Here is a 25,376-nt window from a genome sequence, read left to right as displayed (position 1 = left end):
CGTTGTTTTATTGCAATTTTAAGTTCTATACCTCTAAAAAAAACCCTTTATATGGAAACTAGTTTTTATAGCATTATTGAAGACCTCATTTACTTTTTCATAAAAAGTATGATAAGTGATTTAAGTTATAAAACTTATAACGAATTGCTTAGAAAAACCATTTCCCAAACACAAGGTAAACTACAGCAGAAAGTTTTATAAATATATTATCTTCTTTATTCCTATGAATTTAAGAAATATCAGTTAATTTCAAATTTTCTTTAGTTTTGAATGTCAAGAACAACCTTGTGAAAAAACCCTGTGTGAAACTTTTTTTGTACACCTTTCAAGACTCATAAATTAACGAGCTCTGAGATACTAAAAATAAATGCACTCACTCGATGTATTTTTCAACCAGCTTCAATTACTTTAAAAATCAGCAGCATTATTCGAAAAGGTTCTAGAAATATACATTCGCCAAACGAGCACACACAACTACTTACCTCTGCAAACGTGTTATGTCCTTAAAGGATTTACCGGGCTTCGTTCGAATATCCATATTGATTCCACTATCGACCGAGGATCGCTTAGAAAATCGGCTGGCATTCGGAGGACTTTGATTACTACGAACGAAATAGAACGTTTCAAGTTCGATCAAAATTTTATTTAATGAATACTCACCTTGCCACCGCTACGGGACGCAAAAAAACTCCATCATGACTACGTTGCATATCTAAAGCGTCTAATGTATTGAAAACATGTTCGTTGTCTTTGACATCATAAATTTGTTCGTTGGTGTTCTGTGATTTCGAATGTACATCTGTTAGCTGTTCAGTAAAAGTGCCGTTATGAGCAAATAACGAACCCTTTAGCCGTACTACTTACCGGATATTTATTTAGACTCAGAGATATATTTCCAAATGTATTCTTCTTACTTTGCTTTAGGCGGTCCTCTTCCAGACGATAAATCTCTGACAAGAGTGCTTTGTGGCTGAAAGGCAAGACGAAAATTTTGTAAGCAAGAAACATTAACATATATACTTGCAGAACATGGCTAATCTGTTAGAAGTAGATTGTAGTCGCTAAATTAAAACTATATAGAGAATTAGTGCACCAATTTATAAGAAACAGTTAAAGACGGAGAAATTCGTCGAAAAAGAAAAACTTGCATCGTCTAAGAGTTGAAAGGAGACTAAATCCTTCCGAATAATCCTTACATACAGAAACGATTTCAAAATAATTTGTGAAACTCTTCATATTAAACGCATCGCTTTTCTGGTTACTTATTTATTCTTTGGCATTGAATACATGAATTCATACTAAAAGGTAAAAATTATATTCATAAGGGTTTGCGGATGTCCGTATCCCTAGCCCAGAAACTGTTATTCAAGCAGGAAAATTGGGCATGAAAGAGAGTAAGTCCACTTTTAGGGAGTGTCTTCTCCTTCGTAATTCAAACAATTTTAAAAATTTAAACATTTGTCAAATTTATTGAACACACAAAACATTAACATAAAACAATGCTTTTTTTTGGAAGCGGTAAACTCGGGTACAGCATAATATAATATAATATTATACTCGTACACCGCAATTTATAAGAATTAAAGGAATGTAATGAATGTTCGTGGGTCTGTTAGGTTTTTGCTATTCCTTCACCTCAAATACCTATTTAGATTGAAATTGTAGACCGGGTTCGAGTACAGTGTGAAATATAAAATTTAACATAAAAGTGGGCATTGAACAGATCCAGATGAGAGTTTACCTTAGTTCAACTTTCAGTTTATAACACTTTTTTTTTTAGAAAACGAGCTTTCGGTACTACGCATATAACCGTTATATGGGAGATAGACGTGATTATCACTCGCTTTCATTAATTTGTTACAGTATTACGTATTAGTGAAGACTAATGGTTAGCATATCTTCATTGGCTTACGAGTTATAAAATTGTATCTTAGTGTAGAAGTGATCAAGCCTATTTTTATACTCTCGCAACCTGTTGCTACAGAGTATAATAGTTTTGTTCACCTAACGGTTGTTTGTATCACCTAAAACTAATCGAGTTAGATACAGGGTTATGTATATATAAATGATCAGGATGAAGAGACGAGTTGAAATCCGGCTGACTGTCTGTCCGTCTGTCCGTCCGTCCGTCCGTGCAAGCTGTAACTTGAGTAAAAATTGAGATATCTTCGTGAAACTTGGTACACATGTTTCTTGGTACCGTAAGATGGTTGGTATTACAAATGGGCGTAATCGGACCACTGCCACGCCCACAAAACGCCATCAATCAGAAACAAATAAATTGCCATAACTAAGCTCCGCAATAAGATACAATACTGTTATTTGGTACAAAGGATCACATTAGGGTGGGGAATCTGCAGCTAAAATTTTTTTTTAAAGTTGGCGTGGTCCCTCCCCTAATAAGTTTAATGTGCATATCTCCTTAGCCGCTAATGTTATAATAACCAAATTCACTGCGAGCAAATGTCTTTAGCACCTCTATTGACGGTGTGAAAATGGGTGAAAAGCTCGCTCACTCCCCATATAACGGTACTGTTAAAAAATACTAAAAGCGCGATAAACCAAGCACTAAACACGCCAGAGACATTAAATTTTATCTCTGGGATGGTATGAGATGACTTTATAGGTTCAAAATTAGACAGTGGGCGTGGCACCGCCCACTTTTAGGTGAAAACCCATATCTTGGGATCTGCTTAACCGATTTCAACCAAATTCGGCGCATAACGTTCTTTTCATATGTCTATGTTATAGTGCGAAAATGGGCAAAATCGGACTACAACCACGCCTATTTCCCATATAACACCATTTTAAATTCCATTTGATTCTTTCACTTTCCACTATGCAAATCAGGTAACAATGATTATATCGGGGTAAAACTTTGCGTGAATAATATGTGTAAAGTATACCACCTTGTGACCAAAAATTGTCTAAAACGAACCAAAACTGTTCAAGCCCCTAAGTACTAAATATGTGGAGCCCAGTGCCTATAGTTGACCTTCTACCGAAAATATCAGTCAATCCACAAAGAAATCTCAAACGAGTATACCATTTGACTTTGCGAGAGTATAAAATGTTCGGTTTCATCCTAACTTAGCCCTTCCTTACTTGTTCACTATAATTTTCCCCCCGATGTATCTTAGATATATGTATGCGTAATGAACAGTTATCAGAGAAAAAATAATACAGTTACAAAATTGTGATACAAACCCCTTGAAGTTAGCGACGTCTAGGGGTGTTTGTTGAGCATTATCTTTGATCTTCAAGGCGTTATGATTCCACTTGTACAGTATGATGGTCATTTCAACATGATTTCGTGTACAAGCCCAGGCCTAAAGAAGGAGAAGAATTAAAGATTATTTTAAGTGACAGATAAATATACCGCAAATGTCACCTACCATCGGTGTATAACCGTAGACATCACGACTCAGTGCATCAATCTCCGTCTCAAGTATGATATTTGGATTCTCCGCACGCCAATTGAGCAAGGCGCAAGCCAGCTTGGAATAGCCGAGCGCCGCTGTTAAGTGCAGCAACGTCATACCTTTGAAGCCACTACTCCAGTTGCTGCCATTCTGCAACCAGGTGCGATTCATGAGCACTTGACAATAGCTAACTAGTTGATCTTCGAAGTTCTTGTGGAGCAAAAGTGTTTGCTGCTCAAACTGCAACGAGAAAACAAAAAGAAGTTGAAAAGAAATAATATATATTTAGATAGAGCTCAAGTATTGTGGGGATGCTCACCAGCGTTGCCGATGCTTCCGATTTCACCTGCATCTTTTCGTCTATCAATGCCAACCGATTGAGCAGCGTAAACTTGTAAAGACAATCATTGGTGTAAGCATCGTAGGGCGCTTCTTGGTACAGCGTGGTCTTGTATTCGAATAGTACCGTATCGGAAATTATATAGTTGTTGCAAGACACCTGCAGTGTAGCGAAACCGGCCTCGTGCGGTGGACAGTAGCAACGCAAGACACCCTCTTGTATCAGCTGCGTCGGCACCGGCTGTGCATCGAAGAGCAGCGTGTACGTGGCGTTCGCAGTCCATGGCCCGACCACAAGCACCTTGACGCCCCCTTCAGTATACGCCCATTCCGGACTAAAGTCGCAAATGCTTAGCAGCTTTTTGTCACTTACCATGCCAGACGGGCAGTACGCTTGGCTGTTGTTTAGCTGCTCTAAGGAACCGTGTATGTCGACTTGCTGTTGATGAAGTTGTTGCTGCACGGTATTCGATAGCGCTTCCTTATCATCCAAATCCAATTCGGGAAATTCAACCAGCATGTCGAACGCATCCAAATGGGCAAACACATCATCTGCATCCTCATCGTCCCCCTCACAGCTAACGCCGTGCACTAGAATCTCATCGTCACTTTGACCGGCACAATTACCGCCCAAAAAGTCGATGGAGCTCATCATATGCGTCTCGGCAGCTCCTGTAGCTGTGGAAGTTGTCAATTTAGGATTTGTCGCGCCAAAAGGCAAATTCGCAATAAGTGTACGTTGGATGTCTTCCTGCGAGAGATCGAGTGTCTCGTTAAGGAAGCGCAATGAATCATTCAAATCGTGAGTGGAATGTGAAGCTGTTTGCCGTTGGTGGTGTGGCTGTTGCTGACCAACACCATTTCCCCCATTGCTGCTCAGCTCCAGTGATTCAAAGTCAATTGCATGGGATTGTTGTTGTTCTGTTTCACAATTTTCATGGGAATTCGAATTGGTTTGTTCGTGTTGCAGTTGTTGCTGTTGATGTTGTTGTAAATTGTTTACCTTGGCATCATCGTTGGAAGCACCAATATTTACACAACCATCGGTATTGCTGTTGCTGTTGTACTCTATTACTTGATTGTTGTCGTTACAATTGTTGCGGTTGTTGTTTTTGGAAGTATTTGAATTGTGTTTTATATCACTACCGGATGACATCTGCAACGCAAAAGAATTTTGGTATTAACGTTAGTTTTATTATTTCTTACATAATATAATTAAAAAAGAACAAGATCGATAACAATTCGGTAACACCAAAGCTATACCATCCTTCACAAATACAAAAGATTTCATACTGGATTTCATACAGAAATTGATTTTCATCGGCAAGTTTGTATGGCAGCTATATGCTATAGTGGTCCGATCGTAACAATTTCCTTGGAAGTTATAGCGTTGCTTTGGACAATAACTCCTGCGTGATTTCGTGAAGATATCTTGTCGAATAAAAAAGTTGTCCATACAAAAGCTGTATTTCGATCATCGATCAGTGAAGCAGCTACTGTGGCCCGATATCAGCGGTTACGACAAATGAGTAGCTTCTTGGTAAGAAAAGGACGTATGTTGAAGGTATAACAAGAGAGGCCGATATTGATTTCAAAAAAAAACATTGCAATAATTTCAACCAGTTCATGTTCATGAGTTTTCTGTTCCTGTCCTCTAATGTCCCACCTCAATCCTCATTCTGCGTCAAATCTAGCAGTTTACAACCATTATATTCATTATTCATTAACATTCTTGTCATTATATTCATTATTCATTAACATTCTCTGGCGAAACATTTGCTCCTTCTCTATTCATTAACATTCTCTGCTTTAACAACAGAGAGAGAAAGCGGTAGGCCGACTCCTATTGGAGTATGTTCTGATCAGAACAGTGTGGCAAACGGAAAGACAAGGTCACATCACATATAATATGTGTACAAAAAACAAATTAATTAATTAATTTAACTTATATAAATATAAGATAAGGGAATTGGATCTATTGTAAGAACAATAATTTTGCCGACGCCAAATATTAATATATTATATTCAGCTTTTATCAATTGGTATTTGTGTCAAATTTTGTTTGTGTTCATTAAGGTTTGCCATATCAGCATGTCACGTCTGACTTTGGTACAGCGCCAATTCACGAAGCTGCTGTAAGAACACTTCGCGCAAAACACGGGCGTCAAAATTTCTGGCTTAATGGTTTCGTCAAGATTAAGGAAACGTAATTTCATCCCCAAATATTGACCATTTGGTGCGAATTGTAGTATGGCAGATTCATCGGGCCTTATTTCTTTCGAAATGAGGCAGGAAAGACCGTTACCATCAATAGCGAGCCTTATAGCACGATGCTGACCGGCTTTTTTCTCTATTTCCAACAAGACGGTGTACCGACTCATGTTACACGTCTAAACATAGACACATTGCGTGCAAAGTTTGGTGACTCGTTAATTCCGAGAAAAGGCGAAGTCAAATGGCCGCCAAGATCATGCGATTTACCCCTATATTTTATTATTATTTATTATTTTCTCTAGGTATATGTTAAATCAAGGGTTACACCAATCAACCAGCAACGCTCGAGAAGCTCGAAGACAATATTCAGCGAACCATAGCTGAAATGCTGCACCGGGTCATCGAAAATTGGCGTAAACGGGTAGAGATATGCAAACGGAGCCGTGGTGGCCCTATGGCCGACTTTTTGTTCAAATAATAAATGGCATAAAATTATCTGCATAACAGAAAAATCAACAGAACCCATTTTGACCAAATTTTAGTGTTTTATTTCATTTTAAAATCACGTCGTTCTTGTTGGTAGACCCTTTATAGGACTCTAACTCTTCGATGAGCTTAAACTTAAGTAATAAGAACAACTACATTAGCTTACCTCCGTTGCATCGTCATTCTCTGCAGGCGAATCGAATTTGTCCAGCTTAGTGACATTTTCGCCAATTAAATTTTCATCAACTCTTGTGGTCTCGACTGTCAATGTGTCGCCAATGGTCGAATGTTTATGATGATGACCCATATTATCATTCATAATCGACTGAGAGGAGGGTGATGATGTTGTCAACGCACCTGCCCCCACCACATTCGCTGAAGAAGTTACGTGTTGCTGCCGCTGTTGTTGTTGGTGTTGCTGTAAGGGATCACTATTGCTGCTTAAACCTAGCGTGGTTGGACTCACTGGTGTCGAAGGCTGATGCTCAGGCGACATACACATCGGCTCCACTGTCGACAGCGATGATGACGATGAAAATGTCGTCGAGGAAATATTCAGAGTCGTTGTATTTGCTGATTGTTGTTCTTGCTGTGATTGTTGTGACTGCTCTTGCTGTTGTTGGTGTGTGTGTATTTGAGATTGCGTATTTGCATGTGGGTGGTGCATTTGCTGGTGTTGTTGTTGTTGCTGTTGTGGTGATTGTGAGGAAGAATTGGAGACGGAGGACATATTTATGTCATTCGTTGTTTGCTTTTGTTGCTGTTGCTGCAGCCGATTGTAAAATTCTTGCTGTTGCAGTTGTTGTTGTGTGGAAGAAGTAGACGAAGAGTGTGTATCAGTTTGGTTCTGCTGTTGTAGTTGTTGTTGATGCTTATTGAAGTTGTAATTGCTATTGTTATTTATGACATTTTGCTGTTGTTGTTGCTGTTGCTGCTGTTGGTGAGGTGTCAACACTAATTGACTACAATTACCACCACCACCAACACTTCCAAAGCTGCCACTGCGGTTAAGGGTGCCCTGGGCGTTTGAGGTTGTTTGGTTGGGGTTTCCAATTAATTCATCCTCATGCAAGCCCATCACGTGCCCAATTGCCACACCGTCACCCTCCTGCTGCTCGATGATTGCCGAAGTGGCTGCAGCCCCCGAGGTAGCTGTTATTGTTGTTTTTGCAATTCGTAAGCGATGATTTACATGTGAATTATTATTATTACTGCCATTGTTGACATTATTACTGCTGCTGCTGTTGCTGTTGTTGTGGTTGTGGTTGGTGCCGTTATTAGCTACAAATCGTTGCAAATTTAATTGATTGTTATGATTGCTGTTGGAAATTGTTGATGGGTTTTGATTGAAATTTGATTGCTGCTGCTGCTGCTGCTGTTGTTGTTGTTGCTGATGGTGATGCAGTTGCTGTTGTTGTTGCTGTAAGAGCATATTGTTTCGCGCAGTCAACTGTCGATAGTGTTGTTGTTGCTGATAGGAAGCCTGTTGTTGTTCGTTGTGTTGTGGTGGAATGATTTGGAATTTAATCGCCGACTCCTGCGGCAAAGTCTGTTGTTGCATATGATGAGTGCCCGAATACTGATGATGTTGTTGTTCGCTGCCATCGCGCAGCCGCCGCTCCGACCAACGCGAGTAAAGCTATCATGAAAGTAGAAAAAATATAACATAGGCAATAAAATATCAACTTTCTATTCGGATGACCCACCTTTTGACCAACAACGACATTCGGCGTACCGCTCGCCCCCGGTCCATAACCATCGCCAATACTAAGACGCTTCTCGCTAACAGATTTCAGTAGCGTAGGCCGCCGCATGACCGGATGCGAGCAAGTTTTACCGTCGGCGCATGACGCATCCCCACAACCACAGTCCAGCTGCTTGACCAACGCCGCCTGACGTGACAGACGTTGCTTCTCCATCAACTGACACACCAATGATTCAACGGTCTCGGCGGTCTTTGGAATAAATTTAGTTTTTTCTTAGCAATATGAGGAGAACTCGCATTGAAATCGAGGATAATACTCACCGAAATTTCTATGTCATTACCGGAATCAGAATCATCATCCGAAGTTACCGTGGATACTAAACGGAAAATACAAGTTCGAAGAACAGGTTATACTATATGTGGATACGGTATACGACTACATCATAAAAAGCTCTTTAGGATCCTTAAAATTTCTTTATTATACTCTTGTCGAGAATTGGGCTCGTAAAATGCTAATCGCAAAGATTTCGCGACTTACTAGCTTATACCATGTTCCGACCGACACCTTAACACAAGATTTTGGATAAACTAATCTACTCGAAATCTCCCTGTGCGAATCTGATTTAGCACCACCTGTTTGTCACATTTATCAAAGTTGATATTGACACAACAAACAGTCAAAGTGAAAAAAATTAAACAAACAAATAAAGTAGTCCACTTCGTCTTGAGCTCTATTTGGTGTAAATAACCCGACTTTTATTTATTTAGAATTAACGACATTTTAAACGAATACAATACTAGCTTTAAAAACAATGCTGTGAACGATCTTTGGGTCTTTATGACAAGATATAAAATTATAGTATAATCACATTAAAACAATTAAGCAAAAAAAAGGATGAATAGGAAGTACTAGTGTTCCTCTTGGTGTACCGAATTGACATCACTTTGAAAACTGGAGTAAATGATGAATTATTTTGATCACCGACAAAATGGCTTAGATGCTTATGTCAGTCAAAAATGTAAGTCATAACGATATTTCTAATTGATATTTTTATTTTTATGGAGAAACATTTATCTCTAAGCTAAAACTAACAAAAATATTAGAATAATATATAAGCTAATATCGGTATTATGTATGGCAACCAGCGTGTCTATAGTAGTCACTATACAACTGGCTACTGATTAGCCAACCTTAGTTTTTATTATGTACTACTACCAGCTCTTGTGATTGTGTACAGAAATGTCAATTTCAGGTCACCTAAAGCCTAATTGCCTACAATGTCCTTACAGAAAATATGTATGTTTCATTTTCCATTTCGTTTCGAACATTTCTAATTGAAAAATTTACCTATAATACTTTATAAAAACAAAATAATTTTTCAAATATTAGTAAAGTAAATAACCTTTTTCCCCTATTTTCATGTTTTTTTACAATATAGGAATATGATTAATTCCAATATTAATAGAAAAAAGAGTACGACAACATTGAAATCATAATTGTGACGAACACGGATGCGAGAACAAAATCGAATCGACGATAACGATCTGCTATATAAGGGCTGCCGGATTGTGCAGCAGCACATTTCTAGTTAGAGTGCTGCCGTATAAGGAGTAAATGAGATAAAAGTAAGAAGTTATAAACTCGGATAAATAGTAGAAATAAAAAATTAAAAAATAAGTGTATATGCAATTAAATTGGGACTTTCATTTATCAATCCAGTGATTGTACTCAAGAGTGAGTTACGGGGTAAACGATTTATCTAGAAATCCGTTACAATATGTTAGATGACAAAGGGGGTAAAATTGGTTGGTAGTCATATTGTTTTGAACATGTTTGTAGTATTTTATCCTTGAAAAAGCTTAAAGTAATAATTATACGAAGCTAAAAAAAATTAGTGAATGCGGAGCGGACGACCAATTATTTAACAAGATCAAGTTTCGGAAGTGAAAGAGTCTTAAATTATGCAAAAATGCAAACCGTTATTCGGTACAAGATATTGTGTATTCTAGCTTCGCAAAACGCCATGGTGGTGGTCATCAAAAGACTGCAACGTCACGTGAGATGGTTCACAAAGTGAAGAAGCGACTTGAGTGAAATCCACGACGAAGTGCCAATCAAATGGCGAAAGAACTGTAAATATCTGACCGTAGCATCCGCCGCATACTGAAAACTTATCTTCAGGTCAAGCCTTATAAGATCCAAAACGCGCATGATCTCACACCCAAGCAGTAACAAGTCAGACTTCAGAGAGCAAAGGAGTTGCTTCGCTTGCCCGAACGTCGTCAATTTCCGAACATTGTGCTGAGTTGAGCAATTCGTAAACTCTCAAGACGATAGGATTTACTTGACTGACCGTTCAAACAAGAATTTAAGTCATCGATTGGCCACCAGGAGGCAGCATCCGCCATAGGTAATGGTTTGGGCCGCTGTAACCGCAGACGGGCTCTCTTCAATAATTTTCGACGAGGCTGGCGTGAAGGTAAATGCGCAATATTATCGGGAAAGTATTCAGGAGGCTGCTTTGAAGCCGTGGGCAGAAAAACATTGTGGTCGCAGACCATAGACGTTCCAACAAGACTCGGTATTATCTCATGAAGCTCGAGTAAACCGAGATTGTTTGAAAAACAACGTTCCGAACTTCATAACGTCCACACAATGGCTCTCGAATTTACCAGACGCTAATCCGATGGATTATTCTATTTGATTAAAAGTTATATTCCATACTGAATTTATGGCCTTTTTAATTGGTTGCACTTCGAGTGCCGGACGCTGTAATAGTAGTTTTGCCATTACCTGAAAATATTTCCTCGGCTTTGCTCCTTGCAAGTTGGAATGTTCGGTTATACCCGAACTTAACCTTCCCATACTTTTTTAATAAAAAGTTTAGCCAACACTTCAAGGTATTTCCTCGGCATTGATTTTGCGAGAATATAAGATATTCGGTTACACCCGCACAAGCCCTTTCTTATTTACTATTTATAACAAATTATAAATTTTTAAGAAGATGGGTTTATAGTTTTATAGTCTTAAATTTCATGTATTTTTAAATTATATAGAAAAAAGAAAATAGTAACACAACTAAAGTTTTTTTTATTTCAAACTCCACTCACTATATGTATGACGATATTGGTTGTGTGACGTCAATAGTTGTCGTAACCTATATTCTATCAACCTTGGGTTACCTTAATAGTAATAATTGTGCCTAATAGTTAAACAAAATTTTTCAGATTCGTTAAAATTGCCAATATTAATTAACTTAAACAGCTGATGCACTTCACACACAGGAATCTGGGGAACGTGCAAATTATCTTATATGCTAAGATCAGTAGCCATGCGCAAAACAAAGTATCGGTATAGACATGGGTAGTAGACCGGCAACTATACATCAGTTGTCTTACATAATGGGGGTGTAGAACTAGGAAGCACTATTAATAAACAAAGCAATAATTTCTTGACTTAATTATTATACAGTTTAATGAAGTTTGTCGTTTCCAGTTTGAATACTTTGTTTACTTACACATAGGTTTAAGTTGGCTGACAAGCTCATCCTTCGTCCACTCTTTCTTATCACCCCATAGTGTTATACTCGGAGCAATGACAGCCATTTTATTATCATCTGGATACGGAACGTTCAGGTAATGGACCAAAACTATATCGGGATTCTGAGAAATTAATATAAAATAATAATTTAATTCAACAGCACAAACTATGAAAGTGCTACTTTTTGTTTATTGAAATGCTGCAAATAGTAACAATTGAGATCTTCTCACCTGTAACAGCCAGTAGCACCTACGATGAAAAGTCGGAAGAATAGCGGAATGCACATAGCAGCCATAAATACACTGTAAAAGAGCAGAACAATATTTTTACTACTTCCTTGCTTCATACATACATATATAAAAATATATCTATATGTATGTATATGTATATATCATATTTTTATCTCATGAAAGCGAAGAAGCAATAAAGCCAGCTTGTCTAAGAAAAACACCAACATAAAAATGTACTAAAATTTCGCTGCAAAATTGGTGAAAACAAATTCATTTAATTAAAATATGAAAAACTAGCTGGAGAGCAGGGGAGTGTAAGTGAAATTGAATTACTTTTGACTTAAGGAAAAGTCACGCTGTGAGAAAGCAAAAAAATTTTAAAATAAAAATGGGTGTAGTAGGCACATTACATAAAATAGAAAAAGAACACTAATAAAAATGAGTAAGAGCTTCGCCGACTAATGCCAAAGTTTAACCCTTTTTTCGTATGTGAAATGTTTTTCATTTTGCCCCACACTTCGCGCGGGCGCTCATACTTTCCGCGTTCAGTGGCTTGTCCAGAAGATAAATAGGAGTTTTTGCACTAGATGCCGCCCGCTGATGACTGACGGCTGATGCCGCCAACCGAGACGGCGTAAAATACGCGAAGTTCCCACCGCCGCTCTCGCCAACCATTAGGAGCAGCAAAAAATTGCTTATCGCTTCCCAATGCTAGCTGAACTGACAGCGTTTGTTTGTGGGCTGGGCTTGGGGCAGAGCCAATGTCTTGGCGCTTCCGTCTTCAAACAAATCATAAATCTTGATACTGCTTCGCGTACACGAGTGTTAGAAGATCTGCAGGGTGGAGCAGAAAATCGCTTGGCAATGCAATGTGCAATGGCATACAGAACCGTTAGCGAAAAAAAATGGGGCAGAAAAAAATCAGAAATCACAAACAAAGGCATTTAAAATTGAAACAACAAAACTCACGCCAGTCGACAAAGCAATAAAACAACGACAATAACTTGAAGAAATTGGCGTGAAATTATAAGAAAATTCTTTTATTCTTCCGCAGCCCAAGATCCACCAACAACACGGACGCGACCCCACTCCAGCCAGTGCCAGGGTCGTGAGCTCACTGATGGGTCGACAAGTTTATACACTTCAGACTTGTAAATACACTTAACCCTTAACTTATTGCATTAGTAGCTTATCCCATCCTAGAAGGCCCCTGCCAAAAAGACTTCACGACATCGCCGGAAAAAAAGTGGCAAAAGTAAATATCCACCAGCAGTTTGTGTAAAAAGGGCGTCAGTAATGCAAAAATGGCAAACAGTCACTACATGCATGTTTCCGGCGGGAAATCATAACTCATGGATACACCGGCTAACCAACCCTTGGGGCGAGGACACAACGTATGCTGCATATGTGCCGTCGCCACCAGCCCGGACGAGCATTGAGAAAAAAGCTAAAAGAAAATGAAAAAGAAGCAAATTATAAAAGAGCAGTAAGTTTTTCTTAAATACTCCTCGTATAGCTGCCTTTGTTTTCATTATCTTGTAAATTAATTTCGGGGCAGCGTCTGACTAACGACGACGCCATTCTTAAGTGGCCAACAAATGGCCAACACCATTAACAAACCGGCGCGGAGTGTGTGTGGAAAAAAATTCGAACAAAACGAAACAAAAAATAGCGAAGGTTATCAAAAAAGCTGTCAAGCAGGAAGGAAACCAAACAAGCAAGCGCATGGAGCTGGCTCTAATTGCCTAATTGCACAGCAAGTTGTCCGGCTCGCCGAACAAACAAAAAAGGCTAATGCAAAGTACAACAAAGCTTACGCGGAAATTACCGTCAACAATGTGTGAACCTTTTATGGCTACTTAAAGCTTGGTCTATTTTTATAAACAACAACAAGATTGTTACCTCTGTTCCTTGCACTTTCAGCTTCATGTGATCCTCTCGCGTTGTCTTGCCATCCTTGCGTTTCTTCCAGCAGTAGCCATCACGACGATAGCGAACCTTCTTGCGAGAGTACAGCAGCAGTGAACCGCTCTTTGGTCTGTAAATAAATGAAGATGTTAATGAAGTGACAAATTTGGAAATATACATCAATTTTTACAAAATACCTACTTGTCTACTCCTACATTTTACTCAAGAGACTCGATCGAAAAATTTTTAGTTCCATAATATATTTAAGAGTGAGTTTAAGAACCCAAAAGTGTAGAAAATGAAAGTTCATAGACTTCCTGCACATTGATGCTTAAAAGAAGATCCATAAAATAAACTTTCCATTCTCCATAATCATCGGCAAGTAATACCAAAAATCCTCTCGTCATGCCCAAACGAAAAGTTAATCACCTGCACAACACTTCCGATTGGATTGACTGATATCTACTCAATTTAACCAAAATCGGCTACATGAAAATGCATCTCCACAGATTATATTAAAACTTAGTAGATTGGAACTTTTCCAGTATACTCATTTAGCGCAATCTACCTACGAGTTTTAGTACCTCTGACAGAAATTGATGATTTATGAACATTTAAAGAGATTTGGTGAATAGAATACAAGTGTGTAGTATCTTATTAAAGATCTTTGAGAGCTTATGATCATGGCTTATGCTTTGAAATATAGAATAACTAGTTCGGCAAATGGTAAAGGAACGAGATACTTTACTCGGACCAAAGTCGTTAAGACCGTGGTAACCTGTGCTGAACTCCTACTATCTAGAACTGTATCTATAAAATACGAACAGAGTGATACTTCGCCAGCAGTTTTTGTTATGACCTAGAATTCCCGAACTTATAGAGAAAGTTCTCATCAAACTAAATATTTTTATTACCGTAATATTTTAATAAATTATGCTGATGATAATTCGTTCATGGGGAGGTATAAATATTGTTTAACGTTGTAGTCAAACTGATTCCTGTATATCATTTAGAGATCGAGGATCGATGTTGAATTTTCCTGACATGTCAAAACGTAACGTTTCGACAAAGGCCAACCTTATGTTAGATACGTGATTTAGCCAAGAACATTAATATCAGACGGAAAAACGGGAAAAAGCATCTTTACGGGCTTCCATAAATCTACAATATGTTTTAAAGGGTTTATCATTTCAGATGGTTCTGTTTGAGGTTATATATATATATTATACTATGCACAAAGGGATGAATCCACCCCAGATACTTGCCACAATTGGACAAGTATCGATATAAATCAGGAGCATAATGAACATTTGAGCATGAAATTTTCTAACTCCCCTCGGAATAAATAAATATTTTGTTTTACTTAAATGGACTTAAGTGACCATCGAGACAATGTGCTTGGTATTACATGGTACAAATATGCCTTGGCGACTGCTACAACGTAAATATGTTTTTACACTGCGATACACCTTAGATCCACTCAACAAACCAGCTAATTTTCACGCAATAGTTTTGGCTTGACTCACCTGGTTTTGACTTCCTTTGATTGCCACTCATTGTGCTTATCAAAACTGATAAGAATCGCTGCGATTTCCTGGAAATGTGCAAAAAAAAAGTCTATAAATGTTTGCTGTGATGCCAGAAATAAAAACTTAAATATACTTAAGTAAATATGAGCTCACAAGAATTAAGAAAATATTAGCTTTGCCATGGAATTATTCTGTGAGCATCATTGTTGTGACGGTACAGCGAAAAGCAAATAACGGGGTCTACAACTAAGTACAATTCTTTAATACACGTACGACATAGGTAGACATTTGGTGCGTGTACGCATGTGTGTATGTATTAATACACATATTGTTCAAGGTAGTCTTTTTTATTAAGAGAATCTTAAATTTTTATATTTTTTCTTAATATAGACGTATTTTATATACTTATGTACCATATATGCGAGTATGGGTGGCCCAAGATGCTATGTGTTTCTCTTATGAAAGATATCATTGTTATTATATACTTATTTTTATCTGATATTTGGAAGTTTGCGGGTAGACTCTCTCTCTCTCTCTTGCGTCAGTTTATGGAAAAGAGCAAACGACATTCACTATCTTTCACATGATCGGTGAAAGCAATCTACATACGATAATCATGCATTGTTTTATATACCATTTTTCAAGGACTAAGTTTTCCCGTTAATCGCGCCTCACAGAATTCAAATAAGGGCAGGTTAGGTTACGATGATTAAGTCCTCTTCTCTCAAAAAAAGGTGTTCTCTTTTCATTTTGTTGATCGAGTATTCACACTGCTCATTGTTAATTTTTCGTTCACAGGGACTAAACGATTTGTAAAGCAATTCAATAAGTGCTAGCCATCGGAATGTTAGTCAAGAGAGCTGATCCATTTATCCGAGCAAGGTTTATGTGGGTGTAGCGTAACGGTTTTAACCATACTGCGGAGACGAAAAATTTTGGAGCGGACGCTAAGTTTAAAGTTGGCTTGTAGGAGGCGGGGAGGAGATATCTTCACAAATTCTCCTGGATTGTCCAACTTTCACTAAAACGTCGTTGAAACATCTTGAATGTCATACAATCGGTGAACCGGACGATTTGAGAGAAATAAAACGAAACCGCCTCAACACTCAAAGCGTATCATCACCATTGTTTCAACTGTCCGAGCTGGATCCCCATGATCTCCATCGCGGTAATCAACCCCGAAACCAAACCTAACGTAACGTCAAATCGTACTATCAACTATACAAAATTATTCGTTGTCTTGGCACCTTGGATGAATTTTTGCTCAGTAAATTTTCGAATGTTTCTAAATAGCTTGAATCAACTATGCAATAAAATGTAAGAGAGATAATTGTATTTAACATATACTTATAATATAGGAGTTCTTGCAAACATAAATAGCATCATATTAAACAAATATTTAAATTTTTACCGCTCAACGCTTTCAATTACCTCTTCAGGCAGACGGCTCACGCAAAGTAAATCAAAACAAAAGTAAAGCTCTAAAATTTTATAGCGCACCCGTGGTGAATATGAGTGGTTTTATAAATCAAACTTAAGTTAATTAAGCGTCGCATAAATGTAGACCACACATACACACATACACAAGTGGTAAACTGAGCGGCAATACAAGCTAAGTAGTCACGGAGGTGAGGTAGAAGGGAAAGTAAAAGAAAAGAAAAGGCTGCTGCGAGCACTCAACAATTCTCAGGCACAACGCGTGCAACAAATCAAAGTTAAGAGTCAACCAAAGGGTTGGCATTCAAGTATTCATGGCAATTTGTTGTGGCAAATGCCACACACACAGGGATACACGAAGCCACAGCCGGAGAACGCCACTGGAATTTTTGGCTTGCGACAGCCACGCTGGACAGCCGCTCCTGTGGCGAAGCAGAGGAACTGCCGAAACGCATGAATATTTAATGCGAAAGCAGAAGAAGAGCATAAAACCCAACACGCAACACATGAAGCATATGTTGTGCCTTTATGAATGTGTGTGAGTGCATGTGTGTTTTGCATATGAAATACATCATAAATATTTTCGAACTAGTGGCAAAAGCAGGAACAAAAGCTAAACAACAATTTATAAGCGAAGTATTTGCTGAAAGTAGGGAATTGAAGGACATGCACACACAAATAAATCATACATGCATATGTGTGTATGTATGTAAGCCATATATCCATGCTGGCTGCAAGAAGATATAAGTGCGCGCATAAGGACAACGCTCATCGAATTAGACGTGGCACGCGGTTTTGCCGCAATCTAAGCCCTTCCAAACACAAATACACCTACATACATATAAACAGCAGTCGAAGGCGCAACAACACGCTGCAGCTAAGCTCTTGAATGCTTGCGGTGCTTACAAAAAGCACGGAAGTGATTTTAAAAATCAGCCTTTCACTTTTCTAGTCAAATATGCTTTTGGCATTCTTTATGACACTCAAAAATAAGACGCTTGACGAACACTTCATATTTGCCGAGTCATGAGTGCACATTTGTATTTATATAGTAGGGGCATTTACAGTGGCACGGAAGTAAATTCAGAACAGCTTTCGACAGCAAGCCAAAAAAATATGATCTTCTAGCTGCTTTCATTCGGGAAGCTTTCACTACTAATTACAATTATAATTTTAGAGATGAAAGCATACTTTGATCCTTAATGGAAAACAACAACTATGAAGTTATCATAAATTATAAGTAAAAAGGTGACGTACCAATGAGCAGTACGAAGAAAAATCAAAAGTTTAGAAAATGAGAGTTTGATCACTTTGAGTTAAGAGATTTTTCTTAAAAATCACAAAAAGAAGGTAAAAGATCACTTTAGAAGAAAAATGAGTTTTCACAAAAAATCAAAAGTTCTGATAATGTCAATTTGGATATTTTAGTCCGAAGATATTTCATGTATTATAGAAATTAAATTGTTATTTGAAATAGAGAGGTAAGTAAGCAGAACTGAAAGCGACAAACTTTAAGGGAGACATTTTTACATAAGTCGAAGAAAAGGTGAGAGCGTGACTAACTCCCAGATAAATGGATTTAAGCCCTAGTCGGAACAAAATATTAAATTTTAGTGACTATAAGCACTAAGTAGTTAATATTCTTAGTTACAGCGTATCTCTGACCAGTAAATATGTCTTATAAAAATTCAGCTGTTCGAAGACAATTCAAAATTTGTCGGATAACACGAAGATTCAGAACAGAAATCGGTGGAAAGATGGGCCAAGCATATAGTAATGGCGTAAACACCGATATTTGGATGTAACTCATGGTCAGAATGCTAGGTGTACATTTATGTTGTGCTATACTTAAATTTTTTTACCCTGAACAGGGGTAATACACCCTATAGTTTACCACGAAATTTGTAACACATAGGAGGAAATGACGGAAACCCTATAAAACGTATATATAAATCATCAGCATAAGGAGCTGAGTAGATTTAACCATGCCCAGGTCGGACATTAGTTGCCATACAAACTGACCAATCAAAATCAAGTTCTGGTATAGAGTTTTCTGTATTTGTCAAGGGTATTAAGGTTCGGTGCAACCGAAGTTAACGTTTTTCAATGTTCATTTACTTTCTTATTAGAAAAAATATTTCAAAATAGAAATTTATTAGATTTTCAATTTTTAATACCAAGATCGGGATTTAAAAATGCAAATTAATCTTGGGTTTAAAAACTAGACTTTAATTTTTTAATCGCAATGTTGGGAATACATTTTTAATCTGGTTGTTGGGGTCAACATTTTTATTTTTTTTTTCAATTTAATATTTGGGATTAAAATTTATTTTATTTTTGTAGTTTTTAATCCCGTATTTAGGATTACAAAATAAAAAAATGTAATTTAAATGTTATTTAAATTATTAATATAACTATTTTAACTACTAGTGGAAGTCATAGTATTCGATCCTTCTTTACCGACATATACAATATAAACTCGATCGGCATATTAATTAAAAATATTCAATAAAATAATATTTAACAAAAAATTTATTACGATATCTGTGGAAAAAATTTAAAAAAAATTTTGTGACTTGATTAAAATAATTATATATTTAGGTCAAAAAATTCAATTTATTCGTGAGTTCAGCACAAGTCGGAGAAGATTGAACAACCTTCCACAATAGTATAAGTGTAAAAATGTGTTTTCACAAAAATAATAATTTCTGCCTATGCATTCAGCGACAACATTGTCTAGAGATCAGCAATGATAAATTCGCGAGGATATCCAAACCACTTCAATTATTCATAAAACGTCAAGAATGGCAAACAAATTGATAAGTTCAGCGTAAATACACAACAGCAGCCGCTCAACAACAACACTCGAATATGTTTCCAATTCAAAGAGCAATACACTTTTTGAGCGCCAGTGGATAAGTAGAGTAAATCGCCTAGGGCACTCAACGCAAGCTTTTACGCTTCACTCAGAAAGAGCATAATTTCGCTGATGGTGACACTTTTTCCCGCAGGGCATTTGCGAATTTTTTCTGAGGTCACACACACACATGCAAGTAAGCAAGCTATTTGATTGAGAAATAGGAATATTTATTTATTATACAAATCACATTCGATCCTCGTTTGCATTTTTATTTTGAGTGAAAGGTCGCGCCAGCTAACATCTGGCAGCGCAATCGCCCTTTCGCATCCTTCCTTTGACCTCCACGATATATGAAGAGTAATAGACGGAATAGGATTTGGTACGTGCTGACATAAGCAAGAGTTATTATTTATGTGCATGTATGCATTTTATATGTATGTGTTTGTAGTTTCACATGGTTATTTGGCTGTAATGCTTGAAAGAGGAAACAAGTTCGCCTTTAAGTACAGACAATTCGGTTGATTTATCGCTTGCTATATTGTTAAGAATGCACTAATCGATTGAAACATTGCAACGAACAGCAATTGAATAACTTATATATATTCTTATTTAAAGGATTCGATTTTCGACAAAAAGAATGCGGCAGCGAATTCTGCCAACGGCGCCTCTCTGTGGGTTTTTTGGCAACTCAATAATTTTAAATGACAATTTATTACTTTACTTTTATAGAGAACATAACTTTAAAGTTTATCTTTTAAAATTTGGCAACTAAACGCCCGAAACTTTATATACTTGTTTTTGATCAAAGAGTTTACTGTATGACAGAATATATAAAACAATTAAAATACTAAGCATGTATTTTTAGAATATGTACATATACTAAAATGAATAGCTAGTAAAATAATAATGTATTTATATTCACAGACCAAGTAATTTATTTCAAAACAATGAATTCTGAGAAGTTCTAAGTGTAAACTTTGTCCCTTGATTTATATTTTTCAGTTTTACTATTTTGTATGTCCTACACTAAATTTGTATACTCTCGCAACCTGTTGCTACAGAGTATAATAGTTTTGTTCACCTAACGGTTGTTTGTATCACCTAAAACTAATCGAGTTAGATATAGGGTTATATATATATAAATGATCAGGATGAAGAGACGAGTTGAAATCCGGGTGACTGTCTGTCCGTCCGTCCGTCCGTCCGTCCGTCCGTGCAAGCTCTAACTTGAGTAAAAATTGAGATATCTTTATGAAACTTGGTAGACATGTTTCTTGGTACCGTGAGACGGTTGGTATTGCAGATGGGCGAATCGGACCACTGCCACGACCACAAAACGCCATTAATCAAAAACAAATAACTTGCCATAACTAAGCTCCGCAATAAGATACAAGACTGTTATTTGGTACAAAGGATCACATTAGGGAGGGGCATCTGCAATTAGAACTCCTAAACCGCTAATGCTATAATAACAAAATTCACTAGAAGCAAATGTTTTTAGCACTTCTATTGACGGTGTGAAAATAGTTGAAATCTGGTGGCAACTCCGCCCTCTCCCCATATAACGGTACTGTTAAAAACTACTAAAAGCGCGATAAATCAAGCACTAAACACGCCAGAGACATTAAATCTTATCTCTGAGATGGTATAAATTGGCTTTATAGGAACCGCGTTCAAAATTAGTCAGTGGGCGTGGCACAGACTACTTTTAGGTGAAAACCCATATCTTGATCTGCTCAACCGATTTCAACCAAATTCGGTGCATAACGTTCTTTTCATGTTTCTATGTCATAGTGCGAAAATGGGCGAAATCGGACTGCAATCACGCTTACTTCCCATGTAACACCATTTTCAATTCCTTTTGATTCTTTCACTTTCCACTATGCAAATCAGGTAACAATGATTATATCGGGGTAAAACTTTGCGTGAATAATGCAATTAAAGTATGTCACCCTGCGGCCAAAAATTGTCTAAATCGAACCAAAACTGTTCAAACCCCTAAGTACTAAATATGTGGACCCCAGTGCCTATAGTTGACCTTCTACCGAAAATATCAGTCAATCCACAAAGAAATCTCAAACGAGTATACCATTTGACTTTGCGAGAGTATAAAATGTTCGGTTACATCCGAACTTAGCCCTTCCTTACTTGTTTTTACTGCTTTAATCCTGTCTGGAATACTTTTAAGATTTTATAAAATTTTTGGGACTGATATTTCGCAACGCTATAAGGGCTTGTTCACATAGTTCCTTGGTGGTCTTCCTAGATTCGTGTACTGAAAAATGTTTCGTTTTTAAATAGCTCAAAAGTGCTCTATCGGTCTTAAGACTGAGGACTGCGAAGGCCAATCAAAATTTAATCCCATTGCGTGAACACTATAATTTTTTTCATTTTTGCCGTATAAATATATCGATTTGCTCACGTTCGAGTCCAAGTTTGTCATACTTGGAATATATTACCCGTTTTGACTTTGAAGGGACTTTTCTCTTAAACTATTTCAGCTTTTAAGCTGCAACGAAGAGTAAAAGTCAAAATTTTTTTCGTATTTTTATAAAAATTTTAACAATAAATTAATTTTGTGATTAACGATTGCAAAAAATTAAAATATCTCAGCAAGCCAAACTTGTAAACTTACATTGGCAACACTTTAATTGCAGTTATCAAGTAGGTGCCATTATTTTGGTCTGGTAATATTTGCATATGGTTCAAATGTATTATTTGTTAAGCGAATTTCTTTTGTGCGGCTGCTATTTTGTGAAGAAAAAATGGTGAATAAGCAAACATCTCAAGATTTACAGGCTCTGATAGTCAAATATCGGCAAGAGGACAAATATTACTATTGCTCAATATATTATTAACAAATATATATTTATAAAAAACAAAATAATCGTTGTCGCTAACGCCAAGAAATTGGACGAAGTTGGCATTGCAAAACCTAACCACCTTATCGACCCTAAAGCTGTTCGGATCTTCTTGCTTTCACTCGATTTAAGAACGTATACACCACGAAAAAGCAACAATTATCGAAATATTGCGAAACGTTTACGATATTTTAAATCCACCCAATTTCTCTGTAATTTTTACCGACCAGTCCAAATTTAATTTACCTATTTAAATCTGATGGTCGTCGATTTGTATGACGTAAGGAGGGATATGTGCTAAAAGTTAAAAAAAAAAAAAATTTATAAGTTTGTCTGCATGGAGGAGGCTGTATTGTGGGTATGGACTACTAAAAAATATTAAAATATAATTTAATATTATAATATGTACATACATATATAGATATATGGGAAAATTGCAATCGGGCATAAATCTTCATCGACATAGTTTTAAGAAAATTGTACAAGATTCCTTGTTTTGAGGAGTGCGAAGTTATTTTAACATTCAACATAATTAACAATTCCAAATATTTTTTATGAGGGCTGGAGCTCTGAATTGAGTTATTTCTGAGAAGTAGGACGAATTTGAACAGTGAAAAAATGAAATCTCATCGAAAAAAGTATAAAATGTTTTATTGTAAAGATACAAGATGTATTAGATGCTGCTTCGAAAAATTTGTAATAATTTCCAGGTAAGAGGCAGGCAAGACTGCAATCAAAACTCGGCTCGGCTGAATCTTAAATATTTCATCAATAAACAGTATGGCGGTAAGGCTTATGACTCAAGAGAGAACTTGGTTTGAAATTCTCTACTTTTAATTTTGTTCTTCCGATAACTGTTACCCATTCAACAACCCCCTTAATTTAACTCTGTCATAAATTGTAGGAAACAATGTACAACAACTTGAGTGAATATTTTATGTTTGAGCCTGTTGTAAATAGTTGGTCAGTGGTCCAAAGGCGCAACAGTGCTAGCGCGAATTAATCAACCCACCACTGTACCAGTTAATGGCAATGAAATCGTTGAACGCTTTCGTGTCAACTGGTTTATGGGAGGATCGAGCGATGAACGTTTTATTTATATAAATAAATAGTACATAAAACCAACTTTATACGAGTAGACTGCAGGTCACGTGACGTTCATCAGCGCAACCGAAAGCGGACACAGCTTTTTTAGCGCGTAAAGTGACAAAAATTTTAAATGAAAATTCACTGCTGTGGTATTTTTACTCCACCAAATTTTTATTTTCATTATTTATATTCATTTCTTTTTTTATACGTGAATTAAGAGCGACCGCAAATATTCATTTGCCATTTGGCCAGTAAACTTTAACCGAACTCACACACTTACCCAGAACACCATAAATGAGGGCTGGAGCTGAGGAGGGGGAGGGACGAGCACGGATTCACCTTCTGATTTTATGATCCCAAGAACTACTAATAAAAAACGGTAAGGGTACGAACCAACGAGCGCGAGAAGCAACGCAAAAGGAAGACGGTAAGAGAGCGAGCGTTTAATGTCACTTCGTGGAATCACACAAGTGCGTGTGTAAAACCGTTTGCTTACACACTTGCCGAACAAGCTGACTAAATGAAAAATAAAAGTTTATTAAAATGCCAAAAACGACAAGAAAAAAGGAAAAACGAAGCAAACAAACAACAAAAACACACCAACAGAGGGGGGAACGCATGTTGCGACTGGCAGCTGTTCTCTGGCTCTTTGTGTATGTGTGCTGGGCTGCCGGTTGCTGTGCATACAAAATGCAATAACATCATCCGCCAAACATAAATAAAATTACGCACGCTTATTTTGCTACGTTTACAACGAAACCAGCAACAAAATAATACAACATGTATAAGCCCATCGTCACTTTAGCCACCGCAAACATCTCAGGTGTGTGGCGCGAGCCCCAGCAACTAGCCCTGCTGTCCGACTTGACCCACGAAACTTGTCACAGCACACCTCAAACCGCAACCGGATGCCACCGCCGGACAGCCACAGCCGCAGGCCGCGCACTGGCCGCGATGTCATTGGCGTTGTGGTGCGGCTGGCCACACGCTTTTCATTTTATTTCGAACTGAAACCCGAAAACGACGGCGCATTTTCGCCTATAAAGCACTTCAACGAAATAGGCAGTGAAACACGGGTAAACAAAAACAACAGTAACAACCCGAAAACACCAAATTTCACGGTGTATTACGACAAGCGCAAAAATCAAAAAGTTAAATTGTTCCTCTCAAACAAATACTTTTCACAAAAAAAAAAAAAAAAATGCAGTGAAAAAAGTGTCTTTGCCGAAAGCTGAAAAATTTCTGCATAAACAACGGTGAAAAGTTTTAACTTTTTAAATTGCGCGTCACCGTGATTTTTACGCGCGTTCGCTGAAACATAACCACAATTACAGCTGGGCAAAGAGATATTAAATTAGAACAACAACGCATAGTTTTAGCGAGAATTTGAAAGTAAGCAAGAAAAAAACATTAACTTCAGCTGACCCGAAGCTGTAGTACCCTTTACAAATAAAAATAATTTGATTTTGATCAATCAGTTTGCATGCTTCATCTCATATACTTTATACGGTCTCCGACGTTTCCTTCTGGGTGTTACAAACTTCAGGGTAGAAACATCTAGAAAAGTCGAAAAGTGCCTGGTTTGGTTAGATTAGGGATTGATAACTGAAATACAGATCGCGATCTAAAAAGTTTATAATGCCAATAATGAATGTTTTATTATGAGTTTGTTCATATTAAAAGTTTTCAAGGCGAAGCATAGCAAACCGAAGCAAAATGTTGGGCAATTCTCATTTTTTATTCTTTGACAAGCAG

The 25,376-nt window shown here is 37.3% G+C and overlaps 1 protein-coding gene across 12 annotated transcripts in view; it reads right to left on the bottom strand.

The window, feature by feature from the left end:
• Camta (Calmodulin-binding transcription activator) overlaps window positions 1-25,376 on the bottom strand; it is a 133,929-nt gene that overhangs the window by 24,198 nt on the left and 84,355 nt on the right. For 11 of the 12 annotated variants that reach the window (XR_011396174.1, XM_070108919.1, XM_070108923.1 and 8 more), the window contains 13 exons: window positions 15,372-15,439; window positions 13,840-13,975; window positions 11,938-12,009; window positions 11,685-11,829; window positions 8,488-8,543; window positions 8,168-8,416; window positions 6,628-8,100; window positions 3,742-4,917; window positions 3,396-3,662; window positions 3,208-3,329; window positions 865-970; window positions 661-806; window positions 483-602 (listed from right to left, as the gene is read on the bottom strand). Coding sequence is in view for 11 of the 12 variants with exons in the window: in XM_070108919.1 (XP_069965020.1) it covers window positions 483-602; window positions 661-806; window positions 865-970; window positions 3,208-3,329; window positions 3,396-3,662; window positions 3,742-4,917; window positions 6,628-8,100; window positions 8,168-8,416; window positions 8,488-8,543; window positions 11,685-11,829; window positions 11,938-12,009; window positions 13,840-13,975; window positions 15,372-15,439 (4,136 nt within the window). In the remaining variant the exon portion in view is untranslated. The remainder of the gene's footprint in view (window positions 1-482; window positions 603-660; window positions 807-864; window positions 971-3,207; window positions 3,330-3,395; window positions 3,663-3,741; window positions 4,918-6,627; window positions 8,101-8,167; window positions 8,417-8,487; window positions 8,544-11,684; window positions 11,830-11,937; window positions 12,010-13,839; window positions 13,976-15,371; window positions 15,440-25,376) is intronic. The other variant, XM_070108918.1, reaches the window with a different exon arrangement.

Source organism: Bactrocera oleae, chromosome 4, assembly GCF_042242935.1.
Source record: "Bactrocera oleae isolate idBacOlea1 chromosome 4, idBacOlea1, whole genome shotgun sequence".
Taxonomy (NCBI): Eukaryota; Metazoa; Arthropoda; class Insecta; order Diptera; family Tephritidae; genus Bactrocera; species Bactrocera oleae.
This window is presented reverse-complemented; position numbering and strand designations above follow the sequence as displayed.